At 36.7% G+C, this 27,654-nt stretch overlaps 1 protein-coding gene across 1 annotated transcript in view; it reads left to right on the plus strand.

Annotated features, from left to right (window-relative positions):
* Window positions 1-19,104, plus strand: part of LOC140154864 (centromere protein I-like) — a 39,347-nt gene extending 20,243 nt beyond the window's left edge. The window contains exons 8-16 of the mRNA XM_072177514.1: window positions 5,253-5,373; window positions 6,007-6,083; window positions 11,024-11,141; window positions 12,811-13,018; window positions 13,667-13,820; window positions 14,996-15,120; window positions 15,750-15,804; window positions 16,480-16,698; window positions 18,424-19,104. Coding sequence (XP_072033615.1) covers window positions 5,253-5,373; window positions 6,007-6,083; window positions 11,024-11,141; window positions 12,811-13,018; window positions 13,667-13,820; window positions 14,996-15,120; window positions 15,750-15,804; window positions 16,480-16,698; window positions 18,424-18,567 — 1,221 coding nt within the window. The 3' untranslated portion in view covers window positions 18,568-19,104. The remainder of the gene's footprint in view (window positions 1-5,252; window positions 5,374-6,006; window positions 6,084-11,023; window positions 11,142-12,810; window positions 13,019-13,666; window positions 13,821-14,995; window positions 15,121-15,749; window positions 15,805-16,479; window positions 16,699-18,423) is intronic.
* Window positions 19,105-27,654: the final 8,550 nt, after the last annotated feature.

A 27,654-nucleotide genomic window follows, 5' to 3' on the forward strand; every position in this document is an offset into this window, starting at 1 on the left:
AGTAACGACATCCTCCATTATGCGAGATGCTGAAGGAGCCCACTACAGGTTGCCTGGTGCAGACAGGACTGATAGGGCCCAATTACAAGATATCTCCTCATTTGAAAATCTATTGGAAAATCTGGAGAGATTAGAGGTAAGCAAGCATAGAGTAACTACATCCTCCATTATGCGAGATGCTGAAGGAGCCCACTACAGGTTGCCTGGTGCAGACATGACTGATAGGGTCCAATTACAAGATATCTCCTCATTTGAAAATCTCTTGGAAAATCTGGAGAGATTAGAGGTAAGCAAGCATAGAGTAAGCACATCGTCCATTATGCGAGATGCTGAAGGAGCCCACTACAGGTTGCCTGGTGCAGACATGACTGATAGGGTCCAATTACAAGATATCTCCTCATTTGAAAATCTCTTGGGAAATCTGGAGAGATTAGAGGTAAGCAAGCATAGAGTAACCACATCCTCCATTATGCGAGATGCTGAAGGAGCTCACTACAGGTTGCCTGGTGCAGACAGGACTGATAGGGTCCAATTACAAGATATCTCCTCCTTTGAAAATCTGTTAGAAAATCTGGAGAGATTAGAGGTAAGCAAGCATAGAGTAACCACATCGTCCATTATGCGAGATGCTGAAGGAGCTCACTACAGGTTGCCTGGTGCAGACAGGACTGATAGGGTCCAATTACAAGATATCTCCTCATTTGAAAATCTCTTGGAAAATCTGGAGAGATTAGAGGTAAGCAAGCATAGAGTAACCACATCGTCCATTATGCGAGATGCTGAAGGAGCCCATTACAGGTTGCCTGGTGCAGACAGGACTGATACGGTCCAATTACAAGATATCTCCTCATATGAAAATCTATTGGAAAATCTGGAGAGATTAGAGGTAAGCAAGCATAGAGTAACCACATCCTCCATTATGCGAGATGCTGAAGGAGCCCATTACAGGTTGCCTGGTGCAGACAGGACTGATACGGTCCAATTACAAGATATCTCCTCATTTGAAAATCTATTGGAAAATCTGGAGAGATTAGAGGTAAGCAAGCATAGAGTAACCACATCGTCCATTATGTGAGATGCTGAAGGAGCCCATTACAGGTTGCCTGGTGCGGATTGTACTGATAGGGTCCAATTACAAGATATCACCTCATTTGAAAATCTGTTAGAAAATCTGGAGAGATTAGAGGTAAGCAAGCATAGAGTAACCACATCTTCCATTATGCGAGATGCTGAAGGAGCCCATTACAGGTTGCCTGGTGCAGACAGGACTGATAGGGTCCAATTACAAGATATCACCTCATTTGAAAATCTGTTAGAAAATCTGGAGAGATTAGAGGTAAGCAAGCATAGAGTAACCACATCCTCCATTATGCGAGATGCTGAAGGAGCCCATTACAGGTTGCCTGGTGCGGACTGTACTGATAGGGTCCAATTACAAGATATCACCTCATTTGAAAATCTATTGGAAAATCTGGAGAGATTAGAGGTAAGCAAGCATAGAGTAACCACATCTTCCATTATGCGAGATGCTGAAGGAGCCCATTACAGGTTGCCTGGTGCAGACAGGACTGATAGGGTCCAATTACAAGATATCACCTCATTTGAAAATCTGTTAGAAAATCTGGAGAGATTAGAGGTAAGCAAGCATAGAGTAACCACATCCTCCATTATGCGAGATGCTGAAGGAGCCCACTACAGGTTGCCTGGTGCAGACATGACTGATAGGGTCCAATTACAAGATATCTCCTCCTTTGAAAATCTATTGGAAAATCTGGAGAGATTAGAGGTAAGCAAGCATAGAGTAACCACATCCTCCATTATGCGAGATGCTGAAGGAGCCCACTACAGGTTGCCTGGTGCAGACATGACTGATAGGGTCCAATTACAAGATATCTCCTCATTTGAAAATCTCTTGGAAAATCTGGAGAGATTAGAGGTAAGCAAGCATAGAGTAACCACATCGTCCATTATGCGAGATGCTGAAGGAGCCCACTACAGGTTGCCTGGTGCAGACATGACTGATATGGTCCAATTACAAGATATCTCCTCATTTGAAAATCTATTGGAAAATCTGGAGAGATTAGAGGTAAGCAAGCATAGAGTAACGACATCCTCCATTATGCGAGATGCTGAAGGAGCCCACTACAGGTTGCCTGGTGCAGACAGGACTGATAGGGTCCAATTACAAGATATCTCCTCATTTGAAAATCTCTTGGAAAATCTGGAGAGATTAGAGGTAAGCAAGCATAGAGTAACCACATCGTCCATTATGCGAGATGCTGAAGGAGCCCACTACAGGTTGCCTGGTGCAGACATGACTGATATGGTCCAATTACAAGATATCTCCTCATTTGAAAATCTATTGGAAAATCTGGAGAGATTAGAGGTAAGCAAGCATAGAGTAACCACATCCTCCATTATGCGAGATGCTGAAGGAGCCCACTACAGGTTGCCTGGTGCAGACAGGACTGATAGGGTCCAATTACAAGATATCTCCTCATTTGAAAATCTCTTGGAAAATCTGGAGAGATTAGAGGTAAGCAAGCATAGAGTAACGACATCCTCCATTATGCGAGATGCTGAAGGAGCCCACTACAGGTTGCCTGGTGCAGACAGGACTGATAGGGTCCAATTACAAGATATCTCCTCATTTGAAAATCTATTGGAAAATCTGGAGAGATTAGAGGTAAGCAAGCATGAGAACAACGACATCGTCCATTATGCGAGATGCTGAAGGAGCTCACTACAGGTTGCCTGGTGCAGACAGGACTGATAGGGTCCAATTACAAGATATCTCCTCATTTGAAAATCTCTTGGAAAATCTGGAGAGATTAGAGGTAAGCAAGCATAGAGTAACTACATCCTCCATTATGCGAGATGCTGAAGGAGCCCACTACAGGTTGCCTGGTGCAGACAGGACTGATAGGGCCCAATTACAAGATATCTCCTCATTTGAAAATCTATTGGAAAATCTGGAGAGATTAGAGGTAAGCAAGCATAGAGTAACTACATCCTCCATTATGCGAGATGCTGAAGGAGCCCACTACAGGTTGCCTGGTGCAGACATGACTGATAGGGTCCAATTACAAGATATCTCCTCATTTGAAAATCTCTTGGAAAATCTGGAGAGATTAGAGGTAAGCAAGCATAGAGTAAGCACATCGTCCATTATGCGAGATGCTGAAGGAGCCCACTACAGGTTGCCTGGTGCAGACATGACTGATAGGGTCCAATTACAAGATATCTCCTCATTTGAAAATCTCTTGGGAAATCTGGAGAGATTAGAGGTAAGCAAGCATAGAGTAACCACATCCTCCATTATGCGAGATGCTGAAGGAGCCCACTACAGGTTGCCTGGTGCAGACATGACTGATAGGGTCCAATTACAAGATATCTCCTCCTTTGAAAATCTCTTGGAAAATCTGGAGAGATTAGAGGTAAGCAAGCATAGAGTAACCACATCCTCCATTATGCGAGATGCTGAAGGAGCCCACTACAGGTTGCCTGGTGCAGACATGACTGATACGGTCCAATTACAAGATATCTCCTCATTTGAAAATCTCTTGGGAAATCTAGAGAGATTAGAGGTAAGCAAGCATAGAGTAACCACATCGTCCATTATGCGAGATGCTGAAGGAGCCCACTACAGGTTGCCTGGTGCAGACATGACTGATAGGGTCCAATTACAAGATATCTCCTCCTTTGAAAATCTCTTGGAAAATCTGGAGAGATTAGAGGTAAGCAAGCATAGAGTAACCACATCCTCCATTATGCGAGATGCTGAAGGAGCCCACTACAGGTTGCCTGGTGCAGACATGACTGATACGGTCCAATTACAAGATATCTCCTCATTTGAAAATCTCTTGGGAAATCTAGAGAGATTAGAGGTAAGCAAGCATAGAGTAACCACATCGTCCATTATGCGAGATGCTGAAGGAGCCCACTACAGGTTGCCTGGTGCAGACATGACTGATAGGGTCCAATTACAAGATATCTCCTCCTTTGAAAATCTCTTGGAAAATCTGGAGAGATTAGAGGTAAGCAAGCATAGAGTAACCACATCCTCCATTATGCGAGATGCTGAAGGAGCTCACTACAGGTTGCCTGGTGCAGACAGGACTGATAGGGTCCAATTACAAGATATCTCCTCATTTGAAAATCTATTGGGAAATCTAGAGAGATTAGAGGTAAGCAAGCATAGAGTAACCACATCCTCCATTATGCGAGATGCTGAAGGAGCCCACTACAGGTTGCCTGGTGCAGACAGGACTGATAGGGTCCAATTACAAGATATCTCCTCCTTTGAAAATCTGTTAGAAAATCTGGAGAGATTAGAGGTAAGCAAGCATAGAGTAACCACATCCTCCATTATGCGAGATGCTGAAGGAGCCCACTACAGGTTGCCTGGTGCAGACAGGACTGATAGGGCCCAATTACAAGATATCTCCTCATTTGAAAATCTCTTGGAAAATCTGGAGAGATTAGAGGTAAGCAAGCATAGAGTAACCACATCGCCCATTATGCGAGATGCTGAAGGAGCCCACTACAGGTTGCCTGGTGCAGACATGACTGATAGGGTCCAATTACAAGATATCTCCTCCCTTGAAAATCTCTTAGAAAATCTGGAGAGATTAGAGGTAAGCAAGTAGCCCATAGAGTAACAAAAACGTTCCATTGGTTATAAATGAATTTCTTTTTCGGTAAATCCCATAAACCGTTATGTATGTGACATATTATTATCAATACATGCATCTTTAATGTGCAATTCATCAATGATTGTGCAGTAAATATGTATGCATCGATACTACGTCGTCAGGAGTAAATACGCAAAGTCTTATGGGATTGACTTGAAGGTGAATTGTGAGAGCCTCTTGAAGCAACATTTGTTGCTGAGGAGGATGCCCTCAATATATTTCAAAATTCTGAATTTTACACAATTGTAATGTACTTTAATAACCTAGCATACCTTGCAAAAATCTAGGCTTTAGGTGGAGGGAGTGACAAAATCTGAGGTCTTCGGCTTCATGGAATACAGCACCAGACCGTAAATATTTGCTTGTATTCTGTGAACAAACAGGGGTAACTAATACTATTTTTGCTCTTGGCAAGTCAGTGACACATGGGATGCACCTTCAAATCGCAAATGTGCACCCATAGTACGGGCATACATACGTCACTGACTCGCTGAGAGTAATAGTACAAATCTGAAAGTTATGAATAAGTTGTTATTCATTGTGATGATTTCATTTCAGCTTCCTAGTCAAGTGGCAGCTGTTCTTAGAAGTCCATATTTACAGCATGTGATATCATGTCAAAGACAACGACACATGTTACAGAGGTTAAGCTTATGGTTGTTTCAAGTTTTAAGTGCAGGTAGGTATTCCTCAACAATCATGCATTGGTCCTGTCATCACTCAAGTGTGTACTAGTTAAGCAAATATTCAATATATATGTGGAAACATGTTAGAGCTTTGGTTGACCATCCTTACACAAATGGCATGAATGGAGCATGCTGTATTTGTACGAGTGAAGTGGTTACATCATATTTCATAAGGTTACAAGACACCCGTTTTACAGAGGGACAAACCTTTAAAGTAGGGTCGTTGTTTTTTTTAATTTATTTTTTACAGCTATAAGCTATAAACCCTTTAAAATCACCAAAATCTGTATTAAAAAAAAAAGATTTTCAAAATCAATTAATTTTTACCAAAAACTGGTGATTTTACATGCATCCAGAAAAAAAAAAACCAAAAAACCAGGAAGTTGCAAAATCTGGGTCAGTTGGGCTTGTAGAGCAGGTATGTTTTGTTTTTTTTTTTTGACTTACCATTTAGACCTATAATGACAGGTACCCTAACTTGTGTTAAGTTATATTTACTCAGTAGTGTAAGAAAATAACTGGTATGTCAATATGTTGTGTTGCAAGTGCTGGAGTAGCACATGCAGGAGCTCAAATGACACCAGGAACTGGCTAACACTAAATCAATGATGTATTGTCATTTTCAGAAATAACAGCAGAAGATGAAAACCAGCGAGGTGTGGAGCTTCTGCAGCTGCTTATAAACTTCACAGATTTTCTTCAGGTTGGTTGGTTTGTTTGTTTAAATGTCTTGTTGTTATTTTAAATAAACCCAGTGTATAAATACCTGTATCACACTGACCACTGTGATAATCAAGAGACAAGTAATTCTGATGTAAACAAAACTGCAGAGCAAGTTGCCTGAGAAAGGCGCAGGATTGGTTGTTTTAGTAAATTTCCTATACTTAAGGTATAGGGAAATTTTACATTTCGCCACATATATAAATTGTACAAATAGCACAAATAGCTAGAAGTAAATGCAAAAGACAAGGGTTCAAAGGGCTTTAACGTACTGGCCATAAGCAATTTTGAACTTAGATTATTTTTCTCATATCCTAGTTGCTTCCAATGATCGCTATTTGTGCAATTTGTGCAATTGGTGGAAAGGGCTTTAAGGTGCCGACTATATAAGCAATTATGACATTGATCGCCAATTCCTTCTAGCCGTCAGCAATTTGTGCAATTTATGCAATTTTGAACTTAGATTATTTTTCTCATATCCTAGTTGCTTCCAATGATCGCTATTTGTGCAATTGGTGGAAAGGGCTTTAAGGTGCCGACTATATAAGCAATTATGACATTGATCGCCAATTCCCTTCTAGCCGTCAGCAATTTGTGCAATTTATGCAATTTTGAACTTAGATTATTTTTCTCATATCCTAGTTGCTTCCAATGATCGCTATTTGTGCAATTTGTGCAATTGGTGGAAAGGGCTTTAACGTGCCGACTATATGAGAAATTATGACATTGATCACCAAGTCCATTCTAGCCGTCAGCAATTTGTGCAATTTATGCAATTACCCCCCCTTGCAAAAAAGTCCACTGTTTCAAAAGCGAGTTGACTTGTTGTAAAATTCTTAACTCGCCGGCGGACTTGCCGTATGATGCCTAGGATGATGAAGATTGATGAGGATGACAAGATGCCGATGCCTCAAATTTAGTATGACTCGGATGATGAATTGAATATAATGATGATGCCTAGGATGATGATGACTCCGATATGATGCCTAGATGATGATGACTCGATAATGATGAATATGATGATGATGATGATGATGATAATGATGATGATGATGTTGCAAGATGACGATGATAATGATGATGATGATGACGACGATGATTACGCTATTAGCGGGAATAAGGGCTAAATCAACCGGGAAATTTTGTGTATTAGCATTCCCCTAACCAAGCCTAAGCATAATGACAAAATGAATGAAGGTGTATTAGCGTTATTGAAATTAGGGGAGCCCGAGAGTTGAGTGTTACCGTAGTTAGGGCGGTTTTCGGACTGTTACCATCCCAGCAAACACAAAACGTTTTCGACATCATTCGCAAAAGGTTATAAAAGGTTGTCAGAACACGCTTAAATGTCGGGTTATATAAAGGGTATATTAAGAGTATAAAACGTTTTCATAACCTTAAAAACATTGTTTGATAATCTACTGCTCAGCAAACAAAATGTTTTACAGAAAACGCGTTTAAATGTCGGGTTATATAAAGGGTATAAAAACGTTTTAATAACATTCCAAAAACATTCTTGAACACTTGATACAAAACATTCTAAACAGAATGTTATTTTGGGGTTGAAAAAATATTTTGCGAAAAATGTTTGCCCAAAATATTTGCAATAACGTTTTAGAAACGTTTTCATGACCTTTATATAACCCGACATTTAAATGTTATTAAAATGTTTTGAAAAAAACATTCTAAGAACATTTCTGTGTTTGCTGGGTTCAAATATTTTAACATAATGTTATTTAAGTATTGACAAAATATTTGGCAAAAATGTTTGCAAAAATAGTTTACAATAACATTTTGTGAAAACATTACAAAAATATTGTTGTAGTGTGTTTTCATACAAAACGTTTTAAAACGTTATCTTGACCTTTATATAACCTGACATTTTAATGTTATTAAAACGTTTTTACCTAAACCAAAAGCCAAAATATAACTAATTTAAAACGTTTTGTAAACGTTTTTGTGTTTGCTGGGATAGTTAGGGCGGTTTTCGGACTTGTTTTTTCTTTCTAAACATCCTCGTACGTATCATTCTTCCTTAAATTTTCTCGGTTTGTAATAAGGCGGTTCTCGACAGCAATGGGACAGCGCTATTTTGGGAGTCTAATTACCCAGGAATAAGAGCTAAATCAACCGTGAAATTTTGTTGATGACGATGCCTCGCATGATGAAGACTTGGATGATCATGATGACCATGATGATGAGGATGACAAGACGGCGATGCCTCAGATTCATGATGATGATGATGATGATGATGATTAAGGTAGCCCCGAAAAGTTTAGTGTTAGTGTTAGGGCGGTTTTCGGACTTGTTTTTTCTTTCTAAACATCCTCGTACGTATCATTCTTCCTTAAATTTTCTCGGTTTGTAATAAGGCGGTTCTCGAAAGCAATGGGACAGCGCTAAGGCGATGCCTCAGATTCAGTATGACTCAGATGATGAATTGGATATAATATCATCACACTGCCGACGCAGCTTTTGACTATAATGATGATGCCTAGGATGATGATGACTCCGATATGATGCCTAGGATGATGATGACTCCGATAATGATGAATATGATGATGATGATGAATGTGATGGTGATGATGATGATGATGATGATGATGATGATGATAATGATGATGATGTTGACGACGATGATGATGATAATGAGGATGATGATGATGATGATGATTAAGGCAGCCCGAAAAGTTTAGTGTTAGTGTTAGGGAGTTTTCGGACTTGTTTTTTCTTTCTAAACATCCTCGTACGTATCATTCTTCCTTAAATTTTCTCGGTTTGTAATACTAATAAGGCGGTTCTCGAAAGCAATGGGACAACGCTACGGCGATGCCTCAGATTCAGTATGACTCGGATGATGAATTGGATAATTATAATATCATCACACTGCCGACGCAGCTTTTGACTATAATGATGATGATGATGATGATGATATGAAAGCGGTTCTCGAAAAGAAATGGGCATGGCGAGCCGGAAAAGTTGAGTGTAACCGTACTTAGGGTGGTTGACGGATTTTTCTTTTTGCTTATAAGCATCCTCATACGTATCATTCTTTCCACCAATTGCACAAATTGCACAAATAGCGCTTACTGGAAGCAACTCAGATATTGTCCTCATTGCTTTTATAAATTGCATAAATTGCAACACCTGTGGCTATTTCTACAATTTGTAAAAATTGCTTACATACGTTGCTATTTGTGCTATTTGTACAAATTGCACACTTTCCTGCAACTGTAGGCTATTCGTGCAATTTACTGACATAAATTCCACAAATTGCAACACCTGTCGCTATTTATGCAATTTGTCCGACATAGATTGCATCAATTGCAACTATCTGTGGCTATTTATGCAATTTGTGAAAATTGCTTAAGCAACTGGCTATTTGTGCAATTTGTGCTATTTATACAAATTGCACACTTTCTTGCAATTGAAGGCTATTTGTGCAATGACCAATCCTGCGCCTTTATGAGTTGCCTTGAGTACAATTGGTAGTGATTTGACTTACAGCAGACATAATAGGTGTCATGATTGGGAAGCATATTGTCCACATAACCACTGAATTCAGTACAAGTTGACCTTGGTTGGTTGGTTGATTGCTAAGAAATGCAAGATTCATATAGGCTGCTGCAAAAGTCATTGCAATTAGTGTAAAAGGCAGTTTATATTTTCCCTTCGATGATGTCCTATAAACATCAATCGTTTGATTTCATACCTGAGTCACCTGGGGAGTATAAAACCACAAAGGTCAAGTGAGGTCAAAGGTCAGGGCAAATTCGAAGTTGCTCCAATTAGGCTGTAAGTCGGGGAAAATGATCCCTGACCCTCCCTCTCTGTAATGAAACCAAGTGAGTCAAAATAACATTGATGTTTTTATTTATAAGCATAGGACTGAGAAACATAATCAACATTTTAACCTCCCTCCCTTCTCCCTAACAAAACTTGTGTAGGACATCATCAATCTTTTTTCCATATGTTCAATTTTGTGTGTGGATATTTTCAGTATCGTATCGCGATCCAATTTTTTTGCAGGTGGTTGTTTTTTGTGCACATTTTGCCATGATTGTAAAAGAGACAAACAAAACTATTCACTGTGTATTTATATTACTATGTTTCTGTTTTTGAAGTACATAAACATTGCCTTGACTGTAAAAAAATTGCATATTGCATAGCTCATTTTCTAAAAAAAAAATATAGCGCTTAGCTTTTTTACCAAATGTGTCTGAGACCTTCTTTTTGTATTGCCTTATTGAATGATTTATTTCATGATATTGGTAAATTAGAGTATGTTATAGCCAAAATAACAAATTCTCGATCATGAGAGGATGTACCTTCTGCGTCAGCGTACTTTTCATAGAATAACACGATCGCACGACCTGCATGACCGAACCTTGACCTTATCTAGCAACGACTGTGTGATTGGTCAATTCTCAAAAGCTGTGTTTGCGACGTAAGCGTCGGTCTTTGCGTAGTACGCTCGACGCAAATAACTGTGCGTACCCAAGTTGGCTCTCATGATCGAGAATTTAATATTTTGGCTATAGCTTCTCTTAATATTCAATATGGACTTCCAATGAATCGGAGTGTCAAAATTACACAAACTGGAATGATGCTTCACATCTGTGTTGTACTCAAAATGTTGCTTTAGAGTGTCCATACTCCATGTAGCACTGGCTAATGCCAAATGATATGTGGTGAATCTGCCATATTGGATTGTGGCAATGGGGACTGAAATAATGTTCATTCAGCATTTACATCCTGTACCTAATGCAGTAATTAGGAATAACCATGAAATGCAACATACATTCACAAGCAGGATAGATGTATGCAACAATAGGGTGATTACTCCTTTATTAGGCTTATGCTAAATAAAATAGAGTAAGCTCAATACTGAAATATTGTTATGTATTTTTCTACATCATTCAGGTAAATATACCGGTATGTGAAACATGGCTTGCTGATTACCTCCTCACATGGAATGGATTAGACTACAGACCATACATACTGAGAATATTCACCAGATGCAGAATATATCAATTTCAAAGTAAGAACTGACCCTTGGCATCAATTTGCCTTGTCCTCCTTTGCCTTTTGGGTAGGATTAGATATCTATTTGTATTTAAAGCCGTAATGTGTGAGTTGCTCACAGTGAACGCCCTCAACTTGTGCACAATTGTAATTCTTAATGATATACTTGTACTTACCCTGTGAAAGACTGAGCCTCAAATGCTTTATTTTGAGTAGTATATTACACACTAGGCATACGACTATGCGCTACATAAGTGCCTGATAGATGACACCTGCCTGTCATCTACCACATGGTAGAGGATAGTAAAAACAAAAATTATTATCATTTATGTGATTAATAATACAATTATGCATAAACGTGGATACAGCTGTCCTGAATCAGTTCCCCCAAAGTCTCACAAATATCACACATATTAGTTTGTCAGTCAGTCAAACTGAGGACATCATTCTAGTACATTCTCAAAAACCTGTGCGTTCTTCACAAGATACCTGTCCACTTTTCATTACAGGAGGGTTAGCCAACCTTCTGAGACTTGCGATTGCAGCAATCTGGATCTTACTCAGTTACCCTAAATCTTTGTCACATGACCAAATATGGAAGATGTGAAATGAACAATTTTAAGGGACTAGGACAGGATCCATGTTATTGTCTTGAGACACCAAGTCAAATTTGTATTACATGACCTATAGTTTGATCAGCTCGTAATTGGGAGGAATGTTAGGTTTTTACCACTACGCCAAAAAGTAGACCTGTGTTAAGAATTCTATTGGTTGACCTGCCTGGTCTATATTTTGTGTGTTAAAGAAAGTAGACAAAAGTATAGAACTTGAATTCATAACCTCATTAATATACGCAGCAAGTGCGATCCAATCACAGATAATAACTTTTAAATACGCGGACGCAAATGCAGGTCATTGAAAAAGTATAATGACCGTGTCTCGTGACGTAGCTAAAAGTACGCTCTATAATGACCGCGTTACGTGACGTGTTACGCGTTCGAACAATTTACGCGGACGCTGACCGCCGTATTTGGACATCGCATGATTGCGTGCTAGTATGATTGGTCGCTAGCGGTATTTCCTTAATGGGCTATTCGATTTTCTACAGGGAAAACGACAGATAAAGTTAAAATTGTGTTTTGTTTTCTGATTAAAAGAAGAAAATGTGACGTAAATTGAATTTTAAAAAGTGAAAAGTGACGGTTATGAGGATGAGGTTAATGACTTTGCATCAGTTATTTTTGGTATTAGAAATATCTAAACATTGTGCTTTGGACCTCGGAATATCCCTTGGTTCCAAAGCACAATGTTTAGATATTTCACAATACCCTCAAAACAACTGATGCGCAGTCATTAACCTCTAATGAATAATTTGTGATACTTCTGGTGAGATGTCACAAGAATATTGTCAAAATAAAATATTTTGATATTAACCCGCGATGTTATAAGGCCCGTCGATTACGAGCTGATCAATGTATACTTTATTCATTGGTAGTCTTTCAAATGGGTCAACCACCAAAGCCCACTGAGATGTCAGACTAGAATCAATCACTCTTTTCACTCAGCAATCTTATAAATGTTTAAGACTGGTTTGCTCTAAGGAATATGTAAATATTTGAATACATTTATAGCTAGGTTTTTGTAAATGTAATGTGCATTTTACACAATTTGTTTTTCCAACACAGAGTTGAATGATCTGATTCTGGAGCCATTACGTACCCTGTTCTTTTGTTCATCAGTCTTCTTCAAATGTCAATTAGCTTACTGTTTTACTGAGCTGCTTAGGAATTATGTGATCTTAGAGTTGCCGAGGTATAGAGGTTATGTAGCGATGAAGAAAGTAAGGCAAGCTGCATCAGTACAGGCTGCTGATCATGATGTTGACGATGCTTGGTGAGTTGTAATATGCACACGTAAACCAAAATTATACTGTAACAAATTATGCTGACATTTTTTTGCATTTTGAACTACATCACTAGTAGGCCATGTCTTTTGAAATTTCCAGGAGTGCTACAACTCACACTCCTCAAGATATTAATTTAAGGAGTGCTGTAGGGATGTGATTTGAATCGCACTCCTGTAGATATTTAGGAGTGCTAAATAGGCATAATCGATATTTCAAAAACCAAAAAAATTCTAAAGATTTTCTGCATTTGTTCTTGCATGCAGCAACTTTTTTTTCTGGCGGGTTAAAAATTTGATTAATAGGTCCATGAAGTTTGTATATTTATTCTTACCCTGACCTCAACTTAAGGACACAATGCAATCAAATCTTGTACAACCAAATTTTTGGTAGACATTTTCAGGGAACATTTATTTTTTGCATTGTTGGTTCTTGCTTCTTGGTGTATAATTTTGAAAAGGTTGATCATTTTCTCGTAGTCGCTGTAAGAAGTACTTTTAAATTTTTAGAAATGTGATTTGATGACTGCTACACTGCTAACATTGATCATGTTATGCGCCATAGAATATAAACCATTTACAGTTTATCAATGAATTGTTGAATGATATCCATATTGATAATATTGTGTGTGTTAACAGGGACCCACTGTACGAGTACCATGAGGAGCATTTTGAAGCATTACAAACCATACAGAGTCTGATATACTATGTAGACAAGGTGTTTGCTGTTGGTTTGCAGCAAGAAAGAGATAATAGTCTGCTAATGCACTTGGTTCTCTCATTCTATGAAATGGTAAGTGTTATAGTTCTTCATTACCTGTATACAAAAAAAAGGATCGGTCAGTCAGTGTTTTTCAGTCAGTTTTTGCTACCGACACAGTATTGGATGTAGAAAGTAGATGTACTAGTGGATGTAGAAAGAGTGTACATGTACTTGCATTTGTTTAAAAATGTGATTCTTAATATTAGTATTTTGTGCAATTGTGGTCACTTTCTACATCCACTAGTACATCTACTTTGTACATTGTACAGATTTTTTTGTGTCTTTTGTAACTTGTTTATTTCCTGTTTCCAAACACCCTATACAAGATGCAGTCTTAACCCTAACCTTACTAAATATCAAAAAACCTCAATTCAGAATGCGTAGGCACAAGCAGGTATCCCATGTGATGCTATTGCGTCATCATGCGAACAGTCATATGGGGACGGAAAGCTTGGCTGGGCAAGCTACTCCCCCATGGCAAGGTAGGCCAGTGCACAGGCGTTTCACCCGAAGGGTCGGGGTTCAAAACCGCACCCAAGAAAAAAAGTTTTCTCTTCTTCTTTCTTTCTTTCCTCCTTCTTTCCTTCCCCCTCGCCAAAAAACAACTGAGACGATAGGGCTAAGCGATGATTTAATTTTTCAAAATAACTGATTGTTTTTTAATTGAGTGCCCGGACGTTTGAAAACATTGAGTCAAAAATATTGCTGTTCTGTATTTTTTTAATAATCAAAATTTGCTAATGGGTTCGCAATTTACACACTGAAATTTAATGCTGTTGGTAAAATAATTAGATTTTCAATTCAATTGATTTTTTTAAAATTAATTGTGACAATCAGTTGTTTTTAACAATTGTCTGAGCCTGGTAAGATGTATATTTAACAAAATGTGTCGGGGGGATTTTTGGTTATATATGCTTCAAACTCCAAATTTGTATTGTCAGATCAGTTGCAAAGTAAGTAAATTGTGCAAAAATAGAATTTATAAAAAGCTCTGTTTTTATTTTGTAATACATGTTATTGGTTTTATCTTGATTTTAGAATAAGTGAGAACAATATGCTGAAAATATTTTTCGTAGGCAATTTATTTTGTATAAAAGTATCATTTGAGTATTTCTCAGCTAAAAATGAAATGTAATACATGAAAAAATATCATGAAAATGTATGTTTTTGTTTATTTGTTTAATCTTACATTTTATTTATTGCAGGTATCACACATTCACACAAAGTATAATGTCCCGTTCACTTGTCTGCCCTGTCCTGGCGTCGTATACAGAGCTGTGTTTTCCAGCAATGCCATGGCATGTTCACGCATGTGTTCAATTATAGCAAGGTTAGTTATACATTTTCACGACTCACTTATAGCTTCAGAACATTAACCCCATGGGTACTACTTGCAGAATTATAAGAACTATTTTGATTGGTTACAAAGATGGCTATATTATGTATTAAACCAATCAGAGACATGGTTAGAATTATAATATCATGTAATTAACCAATCAAGGATACTGTAAGAAAGGCAATATAGTGCCACAGGGTTAAAGCCGGGCATGGAGTATCACAATTGGTGATGCCAACAACAGTGTAATGAACATGAAAAAACTGCTGTACATGACAAACTTGATGTGTGTTCATAAAGCTCAGCCAGTTGAATTTGATCAAGTCCAGGGTGTCCCAAAAGTGTTGATACCTTTATGATCCATCATATCTTTCACTTGGATTGGCCGAGGGGAAATCAAAATTAATTGAATATGAATTTTAACCCAACGTTTTACAACTATCGTCACTGCAACACACCAAATCTTCTTGGTAAATATTTTCAAGACGTATCATGGGACATCCTCAATGTTCATGTCAACCTTCCATACAATTTTTGAAATATCTGTGCATTTTCAAATTTCAGTTGAATGTAGTTCTTTGTGAATTTTGATGCTACTGTTTGTCTTCCATTTGTCACTGTAGGTATAGGAATGAGTACAGTTCATTAAAGCAAAGCAGTGAAGCTTCCAATAACATGGTAAGTTGGCATGCAATTTAGTGTAACAAATATAATATGCATAAAATATCATCCTGGTTAAAAAGTGGCACTTTTCTGCTGATTCAGTTGCATGTAATTTTTTGAAGATTTCTTTTTGGTCTATTATCACTTACAGGGCATTCAGAGATCTGTTGATGAATAAAATCTGTTGCTTAAGAATGATTGCTAAATCGGCAAAATGCCCTTAAACCATTTTCATTTCAGAAATATCGTTACAACTTATATAGAAAACTGATCAGTTACGTCCGCCTAGATTTTGTTCCCTATTGGATTTGCACAGAGTTCCTTATGCCCGGGCATTTATAATGAATTCTGATTTGTCTCTCTTGACACAAAAACGCAGAGTCTATAGTATGGGCTAGTTATTTTATTACTAATTAGCATAATATATAAAAGTGCCAAAAACATGACAAAATTACATGTTTGGGGAATAATGTAGTTTGGGATTGCCAGATTGCTAAAATCATTGAGACCCAGCTTTGTAAATTAAGATTTGTGACAGACTAACAAAAATACCAACATAATATACTCACTGTAATTACAAGTTACTTTTATACATATGCAAAAAAGGCTGTATAGTTTATTTCTAGTAATGAATATGCAGGTGTACTACCAAGTATTTTTTTAACATATCTCTTTTCATTCCCTTTTCAGAGTGACTTGAGTAAACAAGTGACTGCTCTAAATGGTTACATCTTGGACATCAGTAATTCTCTGTGGCGACATAAAGCATTCACCACCAGTAAGACGCCCTCTGTGTTCAACATGCCGACTGAGATAGTGAATTCGACTCAAGTGAATCTACCCAACGGCAGCTTTTCTGTGCACAATCATATAGCCCTTGTTGGATATGCTAGACGGTTCTTGGTGGAGGTAAGTCATTACTGACAGCATGCAGACATCAGGGTTGGAAGTTTACTGTGAATCCTCAAGTTGATTCTGGCAAGCCAGTTGAATAAACACATGACAAATGCCCTCGTTATCGTGACTCAACCATAACAACATGCTCACAGGGAAGTTATGGAATGCAGTAGACATGCATGTGGAATCATCCCACAATGTCACTATAGTCAGAAATTCATATGATTGAACAACATGCGCATCTAATGGGCACATTTTGTTCATTCAATTGAATTTCTGATGATAGTGACAATGTGGTAGGATGCCCAAAAACCCAAACCTTTTACCTTTATTTTTTATTGATTAGTACAATTAAAATGAAGATTGTTGATTGTGCTCGATGAATGTAAAAATTCAGATGTGTATTATACATCCCAATATTAATCGGAACAATACATTTACAAAAGCCATAATATACGATCTTATAATATGAAATTGGTTAATTTTTTGTAAAACCCAATTTTATTCAGACATTAAGGGATCTGGAATGAGCGTTTTAAGCGTTTAGACAGTATTTTTGTGGGACATGAGACACGTCAGACATATCAAATTGCATTCTGAATACGAAGAATGTCTTTCTGATATCAAATAATTTTCATTTTTGAAATTCACGGTATAATACAAATTTTATGACAAATTATTAAAATTTGATATTTTTCACATTTTTGATATATAACAGTCCTCGAAGTAAATTTTATAAATCTGATGATTTATACTTAAAGTACTGTTAAATATCAAAAATATCAATTTTTAATGATTTGCCATAAAATGTGTATTACATTGCGAATTTCAAAAAATCAAAATTATTTGATATCAGAAGGACATTCTTCGTATTCATAATGCAATTCAATATGTCTGATATGCTCTAATGTCCCACAATAAATACTGTCCAAATGTTCATACCCCATCCCTTAAGTCCCCCATAAAACTCCACGTTAAATGGCCAGAATAGCCAGCGGGGTTTCTTTCACTTTACCTTGTTATTTTGACTTAAATTAGACAGAAACCTTTCCTGACAGTTATTACTAATTGCTTCAAGCCACTCATGCATGCATGACAACAAGTCCGAACTCACTCAAAAGCCTTTGAATGCCATTTTTTTTGTATAACTGTTTAAGAGGGATAAATATGACACACATGTGCACCACTGTAATGAGGATTTGGATGGATGGATGACTGATAATAATATATATTAGTTTAGTTACACACCTAAACTATATGCCTTTGTGGGACAACATTGTAAAGACCCAGCCATTTGATGTAATGATGGCCATATTAACATCACAATAACCCAACAAGATGTGACAACTGACAAATTTCATTAATTAATAATAATTAGATAAGGTATTTGAAACTATAATACCTATTTCAGTAGTCATTCACATATTTACTAGTAGTGTCTACATATACCGTAAAACCTCGTCTACAAGCATATATAGTGCTTTTGATGAAAGTTAAATGAATTGGAAACTAGCGTAAATATGCCAATACAATAGATTGACCTAAATATAATACTTGTTTGTATATGCTTGGATCTGTAATTTATTTGCTCAAACTCCTTAATGGCGCTTGGATTAATGTAGCTTTCATCAGACATACTCTATATGCTTGTAGACGAGGTTTTACGGTATTTACAAAATATTAAGTTACGGTTTGCCTGCAATGTTTGATTGATTTCTTTTTGTTTCTAATGATCAGACCCAGCCTGAAGGTAAACGAGTTCATCCCAGCCTGATCCGTGGCAACAACAGAGACACCTACCTGGAATTCCTGAAGACAGAGAGAGTAGATGGAGTAGTGGATTTCATCAGTACCTTCATTAAAAGGTCGTCTAATAACTAGGGTGATGCAATGTATTTTAACTCTGTTTACACCAGCCACAACATTGATTGTCCAATCATGTAAACAATTTGTGGTCTGGTAATATGTTGTTATGATGAATTTCCAATAACGAAATCTCTATAACAGGATGTTACATGAAAATTTCGACTGAATTTGCAGAAACATGTCTGCCATGCATTTTGTACCACAAACAAGTCTAGGCCCTTGTTTTAAACAGTTACTCTTTCTCCTCAACATACTTGTGACGTTTGTATGGAATTATGTAGTACATGTACTCTTTTGCTTACTCTCATATATCTTTAAGGAAGTCAGTATAATTAATTTATGCATAAGGGTTTTTATTTTGGTGTAGCTATTTTGGTATTTTCACAATGTACAGTAGATACAACCATGTACTGCCGCTCATATACTACAATCATGAAAATAAGTCTTGGAACACTTAAATTGTGTCAAGAATTGAAAACTGACACCCCCTCTCCCCCGTGCAATGTTGGGAAATGCCAATGTCTTCAGCCGTTTACCAAAGTGTTCCAACATTGATTGTATGGGGAAATTGTGGTGTTACTGTTTCAAAGAAACTTCAAGTTATTCAAAACAGGGCTGCAAGAACTATCTGTGGTGCACAATGGGACATACCTAGCATAGATGTCCGTGCTGAACTTAATTGGAAACCATTAATTGACAGACAAAACTCAAATTGTTTAATTTTAACCTACAAAATCTTAAATCATCTTGCACCTCCTTATTTGAGTCATATTTTCAGTCACGTAAACAATACCTATAATTTTCACAAAGCCAAAGCAATGTAACTATTCCCCTGCCAAGAACAGAGTACAAAAAGCGCAGTCTGTCATATAGAGGTGCTGTAAGCTGGAATGAACTAGAAAATAATATCCAAAACTCTCCAACATTGTATACTTTCAAAAATAATCTTAAAAAATCATAAAGCCATGCCTGTAAGCATGGTATGTATGTTACCATAAGTATCATTTTGACTTGACAATTAATACTTTTGAGTTTGTAATATGTTTAAGTCTAGATAATAAGCTTTTGTAATTATTTGTTATTTTGTACATGTATGTTTGTTTATGCACGGCCCCAAGGAAGAACAACTTTTGTTGAATTGGGCTTTCCGTGTTGAAATAAAGTCTAATATATATATATATATAATATATGGGGAGAGGGGAAGGGTAAATCATTGCTGTAGATGCCATGTTTGTTCAAAAACAAAATATCATTCCCATGCTCATTGCAAATTCTGCACGGAATTACGACAACGTGTACCAAGTGTTCCAAGTACTTTTTTTCCGAAGATGCAGTATTTACCAGGTATCAGCACCCACAGTGATACATTGTTGTAGCTTATATTATGGCGTAGGTGGCTGCTCGGCTGTTTTGATTGTCTGGAAGCAAAATCATTAATCCACTTTCTGCAGCTCGCACGTAATAACTGATGAGTTGGTAGGGTGATTTAGAGTATATTCCATTACAGTCTGTCCACATAGAAGTACAAAGTAAATAGACCTCGGAAACTGGAGGTATGAGAATAATTATTTCAGTGCAATGCGTGTGTAAATGCTTCTTAGGCGCGCCAACTGCTGCGGGATTTGTACTTGCCAAGTGCACCACACTCTTTTAACACAGATTTGGTTTGTACTTCTATGTGGACAGACTGTAATTCACTTTAGCTTATGCACAAAAAAGCACATGAATTCTCCAACTTGGTAGAGTGATTAGAGTATGATTACTTCTTGTGTGGTATCATTTGATGCAGTTATTGCATATTTATGAATATTAAGGAGCATATTTGCAGATTTTGCCTTAAAATTCCATCAAGAAAGAAAGGGCAATGCTTTAACCTTCACACCCAAATAGGCGCACCATAAAGGGGCTGTAACATAGGCAGAACTAGTTCTAGTTAGAGATAATGGTCCATTGAACATTTAAATAAACAACAGAAAACAAGAACCTCAACCTATTTGTTGATTTTTGACTGCCGTAATAACAAGCTATATGCATATGCAATATATCATTGTAAATCTTGTTTTAAGAATTTGCTTGTCCAATATCTTAAAAAGTGAGAATGCCTATTTTACAGCCAATTTGTGGTGGATGAGCACAAATACACAGTGTCATTCAGTAGACATGAATAACCACATTAAATTGGTTAATAATAGATTTGTATTTTTCAGTTGTCATATCATAACTTGATTATTTTAGGATTATATCTGGTATTATTTATTTGTGTATTTATTAATATTAAATTCATGTCTACTGAATGATAAATTTGGTACCCCTTGTTGTAGATTAGCTGCTAAGCTCCCAAATTTGATACAAATGTGCACTTTGTGATAAAAGCACACACACGAAGTACATGGTCCAAAGTTTATTTTAAGATGTAGAGCCATTTCAGATTTGACCCCTAGTGACCTCTAGGCTTCATGGAATACAGCATCAGACCGTAGTGGGCAACTAATAGTATCACATAAAATAATACTAAGAAATGAAGAGAAGTGTGATATTGCATTCAGTGCAGGAAATAGTTGATAATGCTCAGAGCATACACAATTAAAAATGTATCTTTTTCATATATTAGGATTTTAATTGTATATGTAAGTCACTTCAGTGATAAAACAATCCTTCCATTAAATTTTGGATCATATGTTCAGCTATTTATTTTTAAATTACAGCCTTGGATGCACTATGTATATAGTTGTCATTGGCAGTGTTCATTTATTATATCGCAAATTTCAAAAAATCAAAATTATTTGATATCATCAGGACATTCCTCATATTCAAAATGCAATTTGATAAGTCTGATGTGCTTTCAGGTCCCACAATAAATACGTAAAAATGTCGCTATTCGAGCCCTTAATGCAGAACTGCCCCTGCATATACGTTTATTAATTGTGTATGCCCAGCACTTGTTTTGATATGATTTTATAAAATAAGGGTTTCAAATCTCAAAAAGTTGTTTTGTCACCTTTATGCTCATTTTGTAGGAGGTCGCGTATGATCTATTTTGATAATTTTGCTTCCTAAATAACAGCTTCCAGCTGATTAGGTGCTTGTCTGTTTGTTTAATTGAGTCAATGTTTGCTGCAATATGACTTTCACAAAGAAATCATACTTTTGCTTTGAGTTGACTAAATTTAACACACTAAATATAGGAACTTTGACAGACTTGATGTTAAATTTCCATGGAGGAAGGGACATGAATTTGGGAACTGCTGTGTCAGGATACCCCTCATGATATTAATACTAATTACCATCACTTGAATGTGTGTCCCTAAGGACATTATTTGTGGCATTTGGTCTTCCACAAACAAAATTATATGATTGAATTTTGTCTACATGACTTTAATCCACTGTAACATACCAAATAATTTGATGTATTTATATACTTTATATGATCTTAATGTAACCATATTCCCTTTTATAATGTACTAAAGGTGTGTAAAGATTCTTGAAATAAACTTGCTTGTTATGCTAAATTATAAATATTTGTTGTTATTTTAATATATATTCATATGTATACGACTTTTGCAACCATGAGAATTTCCTACTAAACAGTAATCCCTATCACAGCTTTGAGAGACTTTTTGCCTTATGAAAAACTTATATTCCATCCCCCATTTCTGACAAATTGACTGCTCAGTACCATAAGTGGGCAAATGCAATATCTGGCATGTGTAGATGAGTACAGTATACTGTGTAAATTGCCCAGTGTTCACAGGATAGCTATTGAACTTGCCCACTATTGGCACTCGGCAGTCGAAATGCACTTGTTGAAATGCACTTCATTTAGCATTCACCTTGGTCTGAGGCGGATATTTTATAAATGAATTTAGAAGAGCAGTAACGACACCAGTTGCATTATATTCTAGATGTTAAATCTACATCATATGCAAAATTTGGGCAAAAAAGAACTGGTCATTTTTATTTTAGGACTATTTTTCTGTAACCATCCTTTACATGTAGTTCTATGGAGAATGCTCGTCGAGGGAAATTTTATTTTTCATGACTGATGCTATTCTTCTGAAATTTTTAGAGTATGTAGTATGAACATGTAGAAATATAATCAAGTAGTTGCTCTACCTGATCTTCTCGGAAAAATAAAAAGTCCCATACCTCAATGATAGTAAAACCTAGGTGCATTCTGTCGGTCAGCATGACGTTACTTGCAATAGATCGCTTCTTCCCATTGGTTGCTTTTCCTGATATTTGGCAGTTCCATCTTGCCCTTTCGGACATTGCACTCAATGGGGGAAATCACAAAACTTGCCATAAAATACCTCTTCATGAAACAATTCCAAATATTTGATTTCTTATCAGGGAAATCAACTTTAAATAATTACCAAAGACAAGGCAAATTGGTATTTTCTGTGCTGAAAAAAATTGACTTGAACTGAAAGCCCCTGTACCAATGGGGATTTCGCGAGAAGTGGATAAGTGCAATAGATGGAACAGCCCGACTGAGAGAATTAAAGGTGGGTGGATGTATTTTTATGGTGTTTTCTATCTTGCAATATCAATGTAAGTGATTCAATGCAAGTTTTGAGTTAACCAAAGCATATCACAATGACCCACCAAACAGAATGGGTGGCATACCATCATGGGGCAAATCTTGCTAGCATATTCTCTTATAAATTAAAGACAAATATTTGCACATGGTGTTACTAAAACAATGAAATAATCAGTTTATTAACATAATTTTACATCGTTACCACTGACGTGTCCGATACATAGGAGAACAATTTAAGCATGCCTCATAAATTCAAAATGTTGTCACCAGCCAGGGCTGCCACTGTAGTCTGTAACTTACAATTCCACTTTAATCCTATTGAAAAGATGTTATTTTAACACCGACACAGAGTCATTTGATACTGTAAAATTGGTAATTTTTTCGCACATTACTTTTTGCTCTTTGTCAACTATGGACTGTTTCCCTTGTTTATAAATTTGCGATTCTAAATTTCCTATATTGACCTATATATATACACAAAATGAATAGATTTGCGCATCGTTATTTTTACAGTCGCAGCTTCAAACACGAAGAGCACAAAAATAAATGTAGTGAGAAAATTTCCACTTTTACATTAGTACAACTAAAGAGATCTGATAAAAAGGATTAATTACACTATTTATGACTCGCATTCATTTTCGTATCATCTTACATAATGAAATTGCACCTTGCATATCACTCAGTGAAGTTGTAAAATTTGACCACAAACCAATGCAGTGTGCAGGTAACACTGAGCTGGCTATACTTTGTTCAGTGCCTTATAGTAGGGATGACCATCATAATTTCATGTTGCCCCTTTTGCTACAAAAGATTGTTTTCTGGAAAGAACTCATCAACAGAAGTATTTTGGTGGTTAATGGTCAAAATCGGTCAAAAACTTTTGAATTATGAATTTTCAAAGTTTCCCATTCTGACCGGTCATTGGAGCGAAATAAATTGACAAAGTCTAAATATAGCAATGTGAGCAAAATTGGTATAAGCATATATTTACCTTTTTATATTTCTTTATTTTAATATATATGCAAACATGAAACAAGCATATTAAGAAAGTATCAAAGGGTTTCTTATGAAATGGCACTTTACTAGTCAATAGCATTAAGTATTTCTTCAAACCGAGGCACTGAAATCATGCTTTTAGAAAACATTTGCCAAAAATCATCCATAATGGCCAAAGTGGCACAAAATCAAAAGTCCAGGTGAACTTTTTTCCACAACAATATACACTACACATAAGAAAAATACTAATGTACTACAAGGGATTTTCAACATAGGAATCCAAACAATCAAGTACCAACATGCACAGCTTTGTCCTGATATCACTTCTGGGGTTTTAACAAAATGTTTAACCTCTATTGTGATTGGCAGCAGCATAAGGTATCTCTTTGATAGCTGATAATGCCCAGCCATTCAGCAAGTGGCTAATAACTGACCTTGATAGGCTTGAATGAATACTGTCATGTGCTACAAAACCATCACACTCCAGGGACTGGTCACTCCATATGCTACAGGGAGCACAGTACTTTAACAATGGAGTGAAAGACTCATTATTGATTAGGCGCATATTTTAAAAGTACAGCTCCTGTGCGTGTCTAGCAGAAAATCAGTGCAGATGGTATAAATATAACAAAATGTTTAGGGTTGAGATCAGGTGAATAATACAACAAATGAGCATGAAACTTCACATTTATGTTCAGAAAGGTGTCTATTTAACATGATTTGAAAGGTGTTTGGAAATTCCAAAGGGAAGCTGGTGATTTAATTTTTAACTCGAGATCTACTTGTCCGTTTTTTTTCCTTTTTACAGAGGGTATGATAGAGGTAATAACAACAACTCTGCCAAATTACAGCTCAGTAGGTCAAGGTGTTCACCTGATCTTATTCATCTGAATATTTTGTGCCATTCTGAGCAGTGCTGCACTGGGCCACTGGCAATTAAGCGCACTGTGGCGATGGACCAATTTTGACTCACACTTACAGAAAAACCAAATAAGTTATGATGCTGTAATTTGCAGGATAGTTACAAAACATAATTGGCATTAACATCTCCAATTTTTACAGAAAAATTATGAAAAATAAAAGAATGAGCTCAATTTAGAAATGTCTGTGCAAGTAGTGCACAGTTGAGCTCCCTGCATGTCTATGGGAGTGTTCTAATCAAGTTGATGGTTCATTGGTCATCCCTACTTATAGTCAACTGATTACATCATGAATTTATATACAATTTACTGACACCTGCAGCAGCAATGTAAGATTTCTTGCAATTGCAGGAAATACTGCTTTTCGGAACTCCAAATTTCTGCAATTTTATTTATTTTCAGACTTTATAGCCCAAATTCACACACCTTTACCTTATGTCACTTCACGCCACTTACATCTCTACTGCAGTGACAAAAAACAAATTTTATGAGTTAAATAAAGTATACTTATATCACCCATAGGGAAGGGCTTAAATCTTCTTCTGCCCATGTCCATAAACGTCATAAACAATTAGGTATAACAATAATTATTATGCAGTTGGCTTTAAATGGTCTTCCTCCGAATTATGAAATACCAGCCCCTGTGCTACCAACAATCCACAAATTGCCAACGATTCCACTCCACTCCTACACTGTTTGTTCCTCTGCCAGATTAGTCTCAATCTTGTTCAAATCATGTACTGTATACATTGTTGTTTTTGCATACAGAATTTTTCATGATTTTTATGTTTAAGAATTGTTGCAAGTTGTTTATTTCACATCTATATGAAGTTTATTCCAAGTCCCTTTTGCAAAACTCACGAAAAGAACAGTATATACAGTATAAAAAATCTTATTTTGAAATGTGTAATATTCATTACTGATACTGGATCATAAAGAAACTTAAAAATGTAAGAATGTATTTGTAATGGATTTATAGTGCCTGATTTTAGTGCAAGGATAATAAAACAATGTGACTTAATTTACAATTTCTAGCCGATTTTGAAACTAAGTGCAATGAAAAGGGTGCTTTTAAAGACAAAGAAGATAGAGAAGTCCTCAAGTGGTAATAATTAGGTGTTAAAGCCATAATGTGTGATTTGCTTCACAGCGACTCCCTCAATTTTACTCGGATTTCTACTTTTTGCATAATTATAATGCCCAGTGGTGTACTAAAATACCACCTAAAAGACTAAGCCTGAAGTGCTTTAATAACAGTAAAATTTAACTTTTTATATTAAAACCGGGTTGACCCGGTTTTATTCAGAGTTCATCGATTGACTGCTTGCTAACATCTCCCGTGGATGTCAGCTTATGTGTACACACGTCGAGCGCGATGCTCCGTGTAGTATTACATATTACGATCGGCGAGCGTAGTACACGAATTGTAAGCGTGGAATGAAATCACAATTTTCTTTGTTGTACCTCATTTCTCATTTGTTTGGTTCGAAATTAAAAGGGGATAATGTGATCAGTGAAAACAAACATTTAAATAGGAATCTATTCTTTATGCAAATCACACATTATTGCTTTAATTAGGTTGAATACAGTATCTTTAAAGGGACATTCAGAGATCTAATGAGAATACCCTCCTAAAACATTTCTCAGTACTCTAGCATTTTTAGTTTTCTTCAGCAATTGTCAATATTCTTTAAATCAGCATAAAATAGTGCAAATCAGTACTAACTGGCAGCTTTGTGCATATTAGACCCCATACAACACTCCTTGTGGTTCACAAAGTATACTTGTGAAAATATGGTGATTTTGGTGGTTCCATTTCCTTGATGAAAGCATAAAAATCCCCCTTCTACAGATATATAAAACAGTGTGACAATAATAATCAACTACTACTACAGATGGCAAAATTATTCTACACAAGATCAAACAATGCTGGTTCTTAGGGACCGTTCACAAACACTTGTTAGGGGGCCCTGATGCAAAAAGGGGGCCTGAAAATTTTGACCCTCCTAAGGGGGGGCCTGAAAAAATGACCACAAATTTTCCTGGAAAAATTGAGTTAAAAATGCTTTTCTATGGGATTGACCCATAATTTTCATGTCAAAAAGGGGGGCCCTGAAATTTTCAAGGTCTGTAAAGGGGGCCCTGAAAAAAGTTTGTGATAAAATGTTTTTGCATCAGAGCCCCCTTACAAGTGTTTGTGAACGGTCCCTTACCTCATATAAATAATGTTTACTTTTAGTACATATCAAACAGCTGCATATACTTTCTTGGCTAAGTGCCAGCACTTTAAGACAAGTCCTGTATATTCAGCACTTCTTGCCATTGTCATATACACAGACTACTACAGACAAAGTCCCAGATCATTCCAGAAGTGCGATAGACAAAACTGCAATGCACAAACCGCATATTTTTACGGTCTTTCATGTAAATGCGAAAACACGCAACACTCTACCGCATAAATGTGAAGGCACACAATGATGGCCTGATTGTTAGACATGCAAGATTGAATGATCGGCCCTCATGAATATGCGAGAAATGACTGCATGCAAAGCAGCAATTAGTCTGTAGTAGTCTGTGGTTTTACAGCTTGAGTTCATAATCTTTAATGTACTTGGCATTGTTACCTCCACAGCATGAAATGATTCC

Source organism: Amphiura filiformis, chromosome 6 (genome assembly GCF_039555335.1).
Source record: "Amphiura filiformis chromosome 6, Afil_fr2py, whole genome shotgun sequence".
NCBI classification, from domain to species: Eukaryota; Metazoa; Echinodermata; class Ophiuroidea; order Amphilepidida; family Amphiuridae; genus Amphiura; species Amphiura filiformis.